At 42.2% G+C, this 14,430-nt stretch overlaps 1 protein-coding gene across 2 annotated transcripts; it reads left to right on the forward strand.

Moving 5' to 3' along the window:
* The first annotated feature begins 2,100 nt into the window (after window positions 1-2,100).
* Window positions 2,101-13,094, forward strand: LOC146381664 (transforming growth factor beta-1-induced transcript 1 protein-like). Of its 2 annotated transcripts, XM_084937753.1 has the most exons (12): window positions 2,101-2,648; window positions 5,849-5,899; window positions 6,146-6,294; window positions 6,395-6,450; window positions 7,565-7,701; window positions 7,778-7,859; window positions 8,129-8,213; window positions 8,887-9,081; window positions 9,158-9,331; window positions 9,460-9,541; window positions 11,102-11,250; window positions 12,297-13,094. In XM_084937753.1, the coding sequence occupies exons 1-12, from the start codon at window positions 2,636-2,638 to the stop codon at window positions 12,561-12,563; spliced, it is 1,440 nt and encodes a 479-aa protein (XP_084793879.1). In that variant the 5' UTR covers window positions 2,101-2,635; the 3' UTR covers window positions 12,564-13,094. The 2 variants fall into 2 exon arrangements, with proteins under 2 accessions (XP_084793879.1, XP_084793880.1); XM_084937754.1 differs by lacking the exon at window positions 5,849-5,899 and having other exon boundaries at window positions 2,106-2,648.
* The last annotated feature ends 1,336 nt before the right edge of the window (window positions 13,095-14,430 follow it).

The following is a 14,430-nucleotide window of genomic DNA, read 5'->3' on the forward strand; positions in this document are numbered from 1 at the left end:
GTTTGTTTGTTTTTTTATGTTTTTTAAGTTTGTGTCAGTATTTAATGAATAAATCAGTAATTCAGTGTATTGATCTGTGTTGGAGGCACTGGGCAGGGCTGTAGCAGTGATTCTTACAACCATGTAAAGCCTGAACCATGAAATAATTTCCAGAAAATTTTAACTTTTTGACAAAGGAGTGTTTATTGATCCTTGACAAATTAAAAAAAAAAGAGAACTTAAATATTGATTTGCATATGTGAGTTCTAATTTGCATCATATTTGCTTTTTCATTTGATTTATGTATCGCTCAGATACTGTTTCTTTGTGTTTTGGGGGTAAAATAGAAATCACTGATGATGTAGAAGTCACAAAACTCATATACAGGTGTGATAGTGACGTTAAAAATGCCTCTGTCCAGCCCATATGTGAGCCGGCATGCACAGTAAGCAGGTATAACATATTGTCATATTTAAATTTTATTATTTACACTTGTGCTTTTTATTCTGTGACATGTTAAAAACTGTGAAACTGCTATTTTCTTTCTGGGATTTGTAGAACAGGATGGACAGTTTTTCTTTTATAATATAGATTCACCGTAAAATTAAAGCTCAAGTCAACAAAAACGCCCCCCTTCAAACCTCCAGGGGGTATCCAAAAAGCACCAGGTTCCTTTTAAGCTGTTGATATTTGGTCCTAACTTCTACACTAATTAAAATTGTCCAAAAGGCATTGCCAGCAAAAATGTAGTGTAGAGGTCCAGTTAAGTGACTGGAATGAGTCACTTAATGAGTTGTTTTTCACCACATCACTGTCATGTTAAAACAACCTGAAGCTGCAAGAGTGAAAAGCTTACCTGGAACCAGAGGAATGCAGCAGGGATTAGGGCTTTGGACTTTTCGTAGCAGAAAACGCCACAAGTAGAAATTATGGCATTAAAGATGATTTTAGTTCTATTTAGGGTCCATGAGAGTGAAACACAGCTGATGCACAGCTGCAGACCTCCTCCACCTGTAATACGACCATAGATTACTACGCCCTGCAGTGGCACGTCTAAACATTAATGTGAAAGAAGTTTCTGCATCACCACCACCATCTGAGTAGTTAACATTACATCACTAACCTTAACATAATTTACCAGTGTCGTGCTCCTTCAAAAGTCTGACACATTCATTCTTAGCCTTTATTTTTCTAAATAAAGCTTTTGTCATAAAACAATCATAAAAATGGTATCAGGGAGCACTCTCATACAGAGTCCAGGTTTTGATCTGTGGTGATTTTAGGAAGGGTTGTTGGTTTGGGCCTCTGTCCTGCTCGGTGAGACCAGTGCTGTCAGGGAGCGCTGGAGAATGGATTTGACCTGCAGCGATATTAAGGTGAGTGATACATGTCAAAGTGGGAGTACAGCAACAAGATGATCATAAGCTGTGCAGTTTCAGTGTGAAAACCATATAACCACTAAGATGGGAGCTTTAGTTTAAAAAAAAACTTAATTATTTCCAAGTTAGTTTCACTGTAAACAGGTTGCTGTCAATTCTACAACTTACGCTTTGTAACGCTTTGACTAACCCTGCATCCAGTTGCCAAAATATAAAATAAAATAGTTAATAAATAAAGTTTTTATTGTTTGAAAACGTTTTAGTAATAGTTTTACTTTCAGAGTAAGACGACAGAGACATACTAACATCTCCAATAAATAAAAAGCCTCACCAGGCTGGTTGTGCTAAAGAATACAACGAAAGTCATTTCCTGCACATTGTTATTTTATTTTATTGCTTTGTACACTATCGCTTTGTTCTTTGAAAAGTTTGTTCTTTTATTTCAGGTGACCTTTCCGTTTCTCCTAATTTAAATTTTTATTGTGTATTAATTCGAATAAGTCTGACTTAAGAATTGAAATAAAATTCAATAAAATAAAAAATTGGATATATCCTAATCCTGACACTGAGCGGAGAAAACTTTGAAAACTGGCTTTGGGATACGCGTATTTTTGAGCCTAATAGATTCTGTTCTTTTTCTATAGCCTTATAAAAAATACCCCACCCACCCAAAAGGAAAAGAAAAAAACGCTTTCAAAGTGTGAATCACTAATATCTCACTAATATTGTGTTGGATTTTTAGTCCTATGCACGCACACGGAAATGAAACAAGTACGTAAAGAAACCAAAAATGGGAAGGTCCTGTTATTAAAACCCCGAAAACGAAAACAAAACCGGGAAAATGAGCGTCATTTCCAATATTTTCTGTTTTCAGAACTACACGCTTGCAGCAGAAGCAGCGGCGCGTCCTCTCTTAGAGCCACTAAATCCTTAATTTTCGATCCCAAATATGGACTAGGAATGTCCAGGGTGACGTCTCGTGTCCGGGGAATGCGAGTTTGTAACCGCATTTATTTAACTACGCCTTCCTCGCTCTGAGGTCCTGGTAGGCATTACACAGGAAGAGAGCCGTGTTGGAAAAAAAAGAGACGGGACGCCCTCCTCCTCTTCCTCCTCCTCCTTCTGTTGGCGGATAACGGTGCCCAAGAAGTTATTCAGGACCGACGCAGACAATAGCGCCGAGACATTCTATCCAGCTGTGATCCACGGTCATCACTACTGATTAATGGTGTCTGCCCTGTGTCACAAAGAGGGAAACAGTCGGCTGAGATCCTATCATGGAGGATTTGGGTGAGTATTACAGCTGCTCTTCGTTTCATGCCTTGTAACTACATGTTGAGATATCTTGAAGGGATCTGTGGGGAAGGGGTGGTGTGCCCAAACAGAGGAAATAAGGTCTCTGTTGATTCTGGCAGTCATAGAGTACAGATCCCTGGCTTACAAGGACATGTAGAAAAGAGGGGCTGTAACATAAGGAGCAATGGAAAGCAGTAGGAAATACTTTTTTAAAAAAATGAGTGGTACAAGTTCCCAGTCCGCAACAGTGAGGAATTTTCTTATAATAACTCATGCATGCCAATATTTTAGATGTTTGTAAAGCTGTGTTTTACCTTCATTGTGCAGGGGCACATACCCACAAATACATGCAGGTAACACATGAACCCGTGCACTGCTCTACATCTGCCCGACCTTCACTCGGGTCTTCCTGCACGGCCTGCAAATGCAATAAAAAGCTCTGAAAATTAGATTTAAAGGGGTCCAGAGCAGGCATGTCCGTCCATTAACATTAACAAGTTATGGATGGATGGAGTGCCACATAATGTTGAAGAGAGTGTTTTCCATTTTGAAGGAATTGAAGACATGAGAGAAGACAGCATCAGAGAGCATCCCCCCCATTTCTGAATGATACTGGAAGCAAATGTCTTCTTTTCTCTAAAACAACATGATGGGAAGCTGACTCTTTGTGTCAGAAAATAGCTGTGTGTTGGAAAGGCCCTGAAATAGCCCGGGGCAATGCTGCTATTTGTAAAAGCCACAGAGTTCAAGGAAAATAGACATGGCTTTTGCCTCAGCTGCCCATTCACGCTCTCTGGGAGTTTCTTCTGTTTTTTCACCAAGTACGCTTCAAGAGTGGAGCATTTGTGCTTGTCAAGCAACACGAGGAGGGGAAAAAAATGGCATGGTGTACACATCTGGGCACATCTGGATCGGATTGCACACGGTGACACGGAGGTGCTGGGGTTGAGCGCCATGTTTGAGAGTCTTGGCTTGCGCTGTCGTCCAACAGTGTTGTAAGTTTATGCATCGGATTTGGCGAGGCTTTCGGCGAGAGAGAGACCACTTGTTAGAGAGGCCTATGGCCAAGACAAACAAGTCTGCAGGCCGCTCTAAATATGGTCATAATTCCCATTGAGAGAAGTTCAGCTCCTTATATGTGCTGCTCAGCCTCTTCGAGTATGTGTGTGTGTGTCTGTGTGTGTGTGAGAGACACACAGCACAGCAGGGAGGTGGAGGGCCAGTAGTATATGCACACGGTTCTCACCGCATGGTCGTACCAGAAGTGTGAATCATCCGGGGTAGAAATGACCACAGCGGTGCGCTCGGGCTGGGCAAAGTTTTGTGACACATGGCCGAGCAGCGTAGGTTTAGAACATAGCACTTCACCAGATTCTGAATTAGAAATTCATGATTCATAATGTGACGAGCCTTGCGTAGCTGCTTTAGATGGGAAGTCACCCTGTGACGGTTTCTCCAAAGCCACGAATGAACTCTGACCTGCAGCTCATAAATCAGCATGCAGCTCGGTAGAAAATGGACATGTCAAATTTCATCCCTTAAATAGGCCGGAATTATCTGGCAGTGTGACTAAATGCTGTTCTTTTTCTACATCAATAACTAAGAAAACCAGTTGTGCAATGCTCGTCTGTCACACTGAGTCACAGCTGCAATACAAGAAAGAGTGTGATAATACTAGATGAAGCAGTTACTCCACATCTGAGGAGTGCCTGAGATGTGTCATCCGTGGCTTTGGGAGGTTTCATGGAAAGACCATTCACCTGCTTCCAAGTAGTAATCAAGACTGGGAAACCTTATTGTTTTCTACAAAGCTCTGACTTGCATGACTCGTAATAATACAGAAGTACCAGAACCCCCCCAAGAAAGTACTTTTTTTTTTCTTTTAACCAAAATGTAATAGATATTGCATCACTGTAAACCGTTTACTGAAAACATTTGAAGGTCTTTTAAAGAAAGTTGGAATTCTTAGATCTCAGTTTTTTAAATATCCACCATCTGTTATCAGGATCCTCAGACCTAATTTACAAGCTTCCAAAGTTTTTTTAGATAAAGTGCTTTCGAACACTTTGCACGCTCTCACGTCGTACACCTGCACATTTCTAGCATCTGCTGATGATGTCACAGTGATGTTGTTATGGTTACGTTAGCTTGGGCTTTACAAATTGAGGACATTAAGTTTGAGTTCTCAGGCATCCAGGTCCAGAAAATAAAGCAAGTGGACTTTTTACCATCCATCCATTCTTTTCCGATTATCCAGTTCAGAGTCTCGGGGCCCTTTAGCCTATCCCAGCTGCCACAGGGTGAATGTTTTGCCTCCCCTGGGAAATACCTGGGACTCTCCGTCAGCTCTTGGATGAGAGGCAAAACATCTTCACAAACTAAGTCCAGCTGCCTTTCTTCAAGCACTCGAGACAGGATGTTTGTCAGCCACATGATTGGATTTGTTTGTACACAGGATCAAAAGTCGGGATATTTTGTTGTCTGGCTTTGGCTAGGGAATTCTATCGATAAGCCTGTTTTCCATTCCTATCATGTTAAAGTGTTAAAATACAGTACAAAAAGCCTCTGTCTGGTAAAAAAGTGTCACTCCTGTGTGCTTGACTTCAGTAACCCTGAGGTAACACAAGTCTTCTGCGTCAGTCTGGAACCAGCTCACAACTGGACTGACCTTTCTTATTTATTTTAACTTCTTGGAAAGGAAGGCCAAAATTTTCATTTTGATAATATAAAAGTTAAAAAAAGGGACCGGTACCCTTTCAGGACTCACAATAAATGGTTGCTATGTCATTATACATACATGGTAAACCACTGTTACTCATATGAAGTCCTTTTTCATCTTCAGTCTGCTTCGGTTGCTTGTCAGGATAAGTGATGTCATACAGCTGTAGATGCTAACACTTGAGTGAGTTTAGTTTCTGTGCAGCTTGTACTTCAGTGTGAGTGTGTGAGTGTGTGTGGGCGGAGGAGTGGACTCAGATATCAGCTGCCAAACACTCTTCCTCCTCTGCTTCCTTTCCACACTGGCATGTTTAGAATATGAATGCAGGAACGTTTGAGCGTCTGAGCGACCTCACCGTCAGTGGACTGAGTGATGAGCGTCCGCCAGCGCTCGCTGTCCTCCGTGTTGTGTCTCGGTGTGTGGGCTGAGTTGCTGCTGCTGTATTGGTCACAAAAGGCTGTCTGTGTCTCCTCAGGAGTGCCTGAGCCGCTTAACTACCCTCTCAGTCCTCGTATTGTTGTGTTTGGTACGTAGCTGCCTGTGCATGCGTTTGTATGTGTTTCGTCTCGTCTGTCGTTTAACTCAACTTAATACCTTCTTGTCATGCAGCGTAATACTTTGCATGCTTTTTAAATTATTTTCTTAACTTGAGTCTCTTGATTGACTTTTAATACTTGGTAAATAAACTTGGCACCATTAGGGACAACCATGAATGTTTGTGACATGAAATGTGGCTTCTGTGGTGCTACAGAAACTTCTCTCTCCCTTCCAGATGCCCTCCTTGCTGATCTGGAGAACACAGGCTCCCCTTTACCTCGGTGTCCCGTCCTGCTCACCTCTGATCCGCCCCAAAATGCCGATCCCACCACCCAGGACCCAGCCCAGACCCGACCGCCGCCTCCTGCATACACCCCGCAGCAGGTGGTCAATCCAGGCCACGTTCATACCAGTTTTCTTTCTTCCTGATTATGCAGAGGCTTTGATAAAGTTTGTTTGATCACTCGTCTGTTTTGTCTCTTAGACCGTTTCTTCAGCAATGAAAACTACACAGAACTCCACCCCAGACAAATTATACAGGTAACTCCTTCCTAGATGTCTTTTTCCATTGCTCACAGGATCACCGGCAAATTCATTACTTGTTCTGCTGTTCGTAAACACAAATATCTAAACAGCCAATCACACGGCAGCAACTCAGTGTATTTTGGCATGTAGACATGTTTCCAGCACTTAAATCTACGGCTCACAGAATTAAAGCAGTTCTGAAGGACCTGAACTAGCGTGGAGTACCTAATAAAAGAAGAATTAACTGTATGACATGTATTTCTGAGCCAAGTTTAAGGCATCTAAATTTCCTGCTGCTTTTAGCCTTGTTCAAAATACCACAAGCCAACACATCATCATTGTTGTTTTGGCTCTTTCCTCTAAATTGCCCAGCTGAAGGTGATCAGACCTCAGCTTGTGTCCAGATGGCTTGCTACCTGTTTGTTCCATGGTTTTCCTCTCTTGCCACAGCCATCTCGAGGCTCTCTGTACCACATGTGTGGTGTTGCAGATTCCTCAGTTTTCCCTCGATGCCCAGTGTGATGAAATCCAAGGACAGCAGCTTCCCTGCTTTCAGCTATCTGCTCGTACTTAGGGAGCTTCTTGTTAAAGACCCACCAAAGCAATAATCCTGGGCGGGTGTTAGCCTCTAGCATAATGAAATACCCCAAGGACTCTAACACAACAGCAACTGGTTTCCGCCAGTTGGGTGTGATGATCTGATGAAAATGTGTTTGTTCTAATCCACCAGCAGCTGCTGGTCCCAGATGTGCTAGCTGATGGTAATGGCTTCTTTTCCATTGGGTGACCCTCAGGACTTAATCAGGGTGCCTAAAGTGTCCCTCTGTCTCAGGGAAGCAGCTCAGGATGTGCTGCAGAGTTGCACATTTTGAGCACAGCTGGCATGTGAAGTTTTGATGGACTGGGATAGAGTGTTTTACACGGAGAGATGGTGGGTCAGCATGTTGATGTATGAACCCAAACCCTGTTAGGAATCTCATTCATTTTCTTTACATCACTCTTTGCAAAGCAATGTGTGGTTTTTAAGCAAGCGAGAGAATTCTCCTCCTCGCATAACGAGTCCAACAACATTGTTTATACTTTGTTTTTTTAATGCCTTTTATTGTTAATATTATCTGTCTCCCTGCAGCACAGTGTGTAAACCGCGCTCTCCCCGAAGCGCAGATCCTCCTCTGGCCTTCTCTTCCTCCTCGCTGCTGGGGGGAGGTCTGAGTGAACTGGACCATCTGCTACAGGAACTCAACGCCACCCAGTTTAACATCACAGGTTAGCATGTGTGCGTGTGTTTTAAATCCTCGTGTTTAAATCAGATTTCTTATCTATGATCCTGTTTTGTTGTCAGATGAGATCCTGGCTCAGTTCCCTTCTTCTAAGAAAGATGAGAGAGATAATATCAAGGATAAAGCACCAACCTCCTCCTCCAGGTACCAAATCCACAGGGAAATAAGAGAGTTTTAAGCTTTTAACAATAAATATCTCAGCAAGAGTATAATCTGTCTGAGTATCACTGTATATGACTGAGGAAGTAGGTCTGTTTTATGCAGACGCACCCCTTTAAAATCTGCTTACATTTAAAAACCTGCAGTTTTATTTTTTTATTGCAAGTAAAAATCCATATTTGCACATTGTGTGCAGCATTTGAGCATGTTTCTGATCATGTGTGTAATCTGTGGGTTTGATTTCGGTGTTTTAGCTCTGCGAAGCCTTCTGCAACATCGGCCACACTGGAACTGGACAAGCTGATGGCTTCGCTGTCTGACTTCAGAGTCCAGAGCACCGTAAGAGTCACCCACAGCTGCATGAAAATGCTAACCTGTCAACTTTTTACTTGTAAATTCACAGCGGTGCTCACTATATGACTTTTACAGAATGCTAATATTAGTGTTGGATCCCTGTAGAGGCTGAGTTGACTTCATAATGGCTACACTGTTACTGTGCAGCCTGCTGGCCACAGCACATGCCTGCTGGTACAGATCAGTCACCAGATATGGCTTGTGGATGAAAATTAGTCTTGGTCTTAATTTTCCCAGAGTCTAAAATAGCTTCAGATTGTCGGTAGTCAGCTTAAAGATCAGCTTTTGGAACAGCGTATAATCTAGTTCTCTCCTTTTTGGTGAGTCGGCTTGCGAGCAGAGTAGGCAGTTCTGTCATTATAAGGCTGTTTAGTTTCAGTATGCAGTCCAGCTGTGAGTGATAAACAAGACTGCTGTGGGAACAGAGTCTTAAAAGGGAAACATCTCCACTGCATATCCATGACTAACCAGGCTAAAGTGTCCAGGCAGAGCAGAGAGACATCTGTAGAGCCTTGGCTCAAACTATGTGCAGTATTGTTATGATTTGACTTTTCCTCACATTGGTTTCTTCCAAACAAATTCATTTCCAACATCTGTGGAGTGATGATAAACTCCCAAAGAATTAACATCATAAGGACTCTGCTTTGTCTTCTCTCAGCCAGCTGCGCCTGTCACTCCAGCGCTCATTACAGCATCACCGCAGCAGCCGGCCGCTGCCCCTCCTCAGCCTCCTTCATCAGGAGGCTCACTGGACAGCATGCTGGGACTCCTCCAATCAGACCTGACCCGACAAGGAGTGCAAACGTCCTCTAAGGGAAACTGCTCAGCCTGCCAAAAGCCAGTTGTCGGACAGGTGAGCAGTCAGAATATATCTGTCAGACATGTGATGAGGAAGACCCTCACTTGAGTTGACCTGGCTGTTTGTGCAGGTGGTGACAGCTCTGGGGAGGGTGTGGCACCCCGAGCACTTCGTATGCACCGAGTGTGAGACGGAGCTGGGCAGTCGAAACTTCTTCGAGAAGGACGGGCGGCCGTACTGCGAGCCGGACTACTTCACGCTGTTCTCCCCTCACTGCGCGCACTGCAACAAACCCATACTGAACGTGAGCCGCTAAGATGGGAACATGTTTCTGTTACTCAACTCTGAGCTTATTTAAAGAGCTCAGCTCGATATCCCAGCCCACCTAAAGCTCTGTAACTTTCTCTTTTTTTCGCTTTAATCGTTGTGTAGAAAATGGTCACGGCTCTGGACAAGAACTGGCACCCAGAGTGTTTCTGCTGTGTGAAGTGCAGCCGCGCCTTTGGAGAGGAAGGTAATGGGAGGCGCTGTTAATTCCTGTCAGGGGTAACAATACACTGCAGTCAGGCCACACTTACATGAAGCCCTTTATACCATACATCCATTAGCATTCAGCATTCAGACAGCATTTTATAATGTTATTGAAAGGTTTATACTATATATATTTCAGGAAATTCCTACCTTTTGCAGTAAATAAAGCACATCTTATTTATTAAATTATTAGATTATTTTAAACATTACAACCAGTTTCAGAGTTTATAATAACTTACAGTTTGCACTTCATTGGTGCTTTTTCTCCCATAAGAGACCCTAAAACATTTGATTTTAACCTTACATTAAAAAAGGCTACATCCTGTCTGAATGTTTCATGACTAGTGGGGTCTTGACAGATATTCAGATATTTGCCCTAATTTACTAATTTTTTGAAAAGATAACAAAGTTGCAGTGTCCATGACTGTAGGCGGCCATGTTTTTGTATCTACGTTGCGTTATATAACTGAAGGGTTTAAGGCCACACCTCTTAATCTTTGAATGCTGGTGTATAACCATGCAGTCTGTCGTTGCAACATTTGTAAAGGAATGTGTCGTTCAAAAGAACTCGTCGAATTCAAGAGGTCAGATTGTGAAATTTCTTCCCTCCTCAGATATTCCACCATCAAGTTTACGTGGTGCTTATTTAAAAGTGAAAGTATTTAGGAACCACAGCAGAACTGGCAGATCAGGCAAAGTTGCTGAGGAGCAACAAGATCGGCGACGCTCTGCTGTCTCAGTAACTGCAGATTGGAATTAACATCAGCACTGAACCTGTGTGCTGGGAGCTTCATGGCATGGTAGAGTTTTAAAATATATTTGCAGAGACAGGGATGGACTGACAGTAGTTTTCAGAAGTATTCCTGAAGCCAAGCAGCAATCTTGTCATTTTTGTAAGGCAGAACTACTTAAGGGTCAAAAGATAACAGCGCTTTGTTTTTGAGGTTGTACATTGCGCACAGAGATTTCTTCTGTGAGTTTTTTATTGATATTGTGCAAGTTAACTGATTAAAACCTTACATTCCTTTTAATTTGTAAAAACTTTGGATACATTATTCCTAAATTGTCTGTGTAGGTTCTCAGTGATTTGGTTCATGGTAGTGTTAAGAGCTTGAAAATTGGTTTAAATGACCACTTTCAACATCTGATAATTTGTCTTTGTGCTGTTTCAAATATGAGGTCGAAAACATTAGCAAATCTCTGCATTCCGCTTTTATTTCCAGTTTACACGGTTTCCTAACGTTTTTTTGGGATCGGGGTTATATCGTCAGTTTCACTCTGCCGTGAATTTCGAGGCAAAACACTGAGTCTCTGTATTTCCTTGGCAAGAAAATGGCCAAATTTAAAGCAGCACGAGCTCTGAGGTGGAAAAATACAGCCGGCCGTTGTTAGTTCAGATCAATAAAATGTAATGTTGCACAAACCGCAGTCACATAAGGTTTGGACTGATTTTCCTTTTTAAATCTGTGATATTATACAGTAAATCTGACATTTATCAAAAGAGCTCTTGAGCTGAGTCAAACTGTGGCGATGTCCTCTGCAGGTTTCCATGACCGTGAGGGCCAGCAGTACTGCCAGCAGTGCTTCTTGACTCTGTTTGCTTCCCGCTGTCAAGGCTGCAGCCAGCCCATTCTGGAAAACTACATCTCAGCTCTAAACTCTCTCTGGCACCCACAGTGCTTTGTATGTCGGGTGAGTGTTGCATTTTACTTGATCAAGAGTTGCAGCATTAACTGATGCGTTAGGCTTACGGGTCGTTTCAGGTTAATCTGCTCTGAAAAAGGTCAGAAAGGTTGGAGAACACCATGAGAGTTTATGAGGAGATTAAGAGGAATTTACATCCTTTAATACCAAGGAAGTCCCTTTTCAAAATAAAGTTAAAATACCTTTATTTTCACAGCCAGGTTATGTCTAACCTAGACAATAAAAAGACTATTGGTGATAGAATAGCAGAACACAAATATGCCACATGCACAGGTAAGACATTACCAGGACTTTTATATTAACACTGGCCACATCTGTCTTTTACTACAAAGATGTGGCAGACGAAGGCGTCTTAAATAAAGGGAAGCTTTTCTGGATTTATAGATAACAGCTTGCTAAATGTCATGGCTTAAATGGGACCTCAGTTTTACTTATTTCTCCTAACCTTTATTTGCCTTTATGAATGCATTTATGTCGTCTATGTTTGCTGCTGCTCTCTGTTCTCCTTCTTGCCTGATTTCAGCTGAATTTGGATGAATGCTTGGAGACTGCTCCTGTTGGTGGAGCATCACTAGAAAAGATTCAGTGTGTTCGTGGTCGTGTGTCGAAACAGGGTTTCTTTTTAGCTTAAACAAAACCTTGCTGTGAAAATAAATGCATTTTAATGATATATTTCCTGTCCTAGGAGCACCTCAAATAGAAGTGAGTTGATTCAGTGATTGATTTTTTTCTTTGTAAGGCCGATTCTAAATTTCCCAGATTGAACATCTATGAGACCAGTGAGCTCATATTTATCCTTTGAGGAGTCTCCTAACCCACAGCTGCCACACTGAATCTGCTCCGTGGCAAATAGATCACGATTGCTGTGCAATGAAACCTCAATGAGGAAGTTCATGCAAAAAACAAAACAAAACACAAATAAGCTGGAATTATGTCATGGGAAAGTTGTCATTTCACATGAAAACGCTGTAATTAGAGTTGCATGAGTCAGCACTGTGACTGAGTCTCGCTGTGTCACTTCCTCTCGTTTCCAGGAGTGCTACAGCCCCTTCGTCAACGGCAGCTTTTTTGAGCACGAGGGCAAGCCGCTGTGCGAGGCCCACTACCACCAGTCCCGCGGCAGCGTGTGTCAGGCCTGCCAGCAGCCCATCCTGGGGCGCTGCGTCACCGCCATGGGGGCCAAATTCCACCCGCATCACCTCGTGTGTCACTTCTGCCTGAAGCCGCTGAGCAAAGGCTGCTTCAAGGAGCAGGAGAACAAACCCTACTGCCACCCCTGCTTCATCAAGCTCTTTGGTTGAGGGCCCAGCAGGTCTTTGCCGGCCTGCCCTGAGAAGAAGCCCTAATGTGACTCTCAGTTCTCTCTTTTTTTTCATTTTTTTGTTACTGTGGGAGTTAGGGCGGAGCTGGACTCTTTGTAAATTTTGAAGAATATCTGAGTCAGCAGAGAGATGAGGAGGAAGACAGAATCATCCAACAAAAACCAGCCCCATTTTATTTTAACCATGGACTTTCAGTGCGAGGTTACAAACTTTATCACGGCTCAGAAACAAAAACACAGTGTGTTTAAATCAAATAAAAATTACGTTTTGCTACCAGATGTAAAAAGAAGCATCAATTTATACATCATTTGAGAATTTTTCCTGTTGTGCAAGGAAATCCCCTTTTAATATATTTGCTTTGTATTGCAGAAATTATCCACGTCACTGCAACTGCATTTTTATACCATATGCTGACTGCTACATTTGTTTGTTTTTTTCATTATTCATTCACTATTGCGCTGTGCAAAATGCCAAAAATGATTCCAAAGAATAAAATTAAAGCAAATGCGACTTGTTTTTGAGTGTTGATGTTTCTTTAAATTCACATGAGTCAGCTTTAAAAATAAAAAGCTTCTCTGCAGAAAGAAATATTTGATCTACTCCACTACTGGCAAGAACCTGGTGACAGTGGAAAGGAAAAACTGCCTCTTAACAGAAGAAACCTCCAGCAGAACCAGGTTCTGGTTGTGATAAAAGTCTGGTGAGAAAATTTACAAGCATCAGGCATAAGAAGATATAGATTATTGATAGGTTATACGATTGGATGTTAAAAGGGCAGTTTGATAATATTATTTTTATTTTTCAGTCATACGTTTGTGTATGATAAGCAGCTGATTTATACAGAATTACTGTAAGTCATTTGCTGTGCAGGGTGAGACGGTAAATACTTTAGTTTTTGACTCCTTTACAATAAATAGAGGAGAAATATACACCCACCAGCTATTGTATTAAGTACACCTAGCTTTGTGAGATGGCACGCTAACCAGCTGGAAGCAGAATACAGAAGATGGTACACTGTGGTGATAAAAGGATGGAGATAGTCAGGAATGATACTCAGGTGGGCTGTGATGTTTAAACGATGCTCAATTTCTACTGAGACCTAACATGTTCCAAGATATCCACCACAATGTTACAACACCAATAGCCTGCATCACTTATGGAGGGCAGGATGGATCCACGCCTTCATGGTAGTTACACCAAATTCTGACCCTACCATCTGAATGTCGCAGCAGAAATTTCACTATGTGTTGTATAACTATGCATGTGACGAATAAAGAACCTTGAACCTTGAAACTGAAGCTTTCTGTTCTTAGCTGACCAGAGTGGGACCCAGTGTGGTTTTCTGCTGCTATAGCCCATCTGCTTCACGAATGGATGTGTTCACCTGCATACCTTAGTTGCAACAGCTGAACTCTGACATCAAAATAGGCATAAAGTTATTTTTCACACAACAAGCACCTCCTCACTGGAAATTTTCTCTTTTTCAAACTGTTCTCTGTGAGCCCTAAAGGTAGTTATGTGGGAAAAACCCAGTAGATCATCAGTTTCTGAAACACCCAGACGAACCCATTATGTTCAAAGTCACTTAAATCACCATTCTGATCCTCAGTTTGAGGGTTGAATATGTCTACATTCACAAAAGCAATGAGATGTTGCCACATGATTGGCTGGATATTTACGTTAATGAGCAGCTGTACAGCTGTACCTAATAAAATGGACACGGAGTAAATAAACGTTGCAGTCCTTTAAATGTCTGCTGTGTGTGAGAAACTGTGCAGGAATTTTTTTTCCCTCTCTTCTGGACCATTAAGAGAAGCGAAGGGCGAATAAACGCTCCGTGTGAGGA

This window comes from Perissodus microlepis, chromosome 8 (genome assembly GCF_051167445.1).
Source record: "Perissodus microlepis isolate ML-2025 ecotype Zambia chromosome 8, ASM5116744v1, whole genome shotgun sequence".
In the NCBI taxonomy this organism is placed as follows: Eukaryota; Metazoa; Chordata; class Actinopteri; order Cichliformes; family Cichlidae; genus Perissodus; species Perissodus microlepis.

Bases quoted from the DNA above. Each gene is read 5' to 3' on its own strand.
- LOC146381664 (XM_084937753.1), top strand. The intron at 9,332-9,459 runs GTGAGCCGCTAA...ATCGTTGTGTAG, and splicing joins GCAACAAACCCATACTGAAC to AAAATGGTCACGGCTCTGGA. The intron at 9,542-11,101 runs GTAATGGGAGGC...TGTCCTCTGCAG, and splicing joins CCGCGCCTTTGGAGAGGAAG to GTTTCCATGACCGTGAGGGC.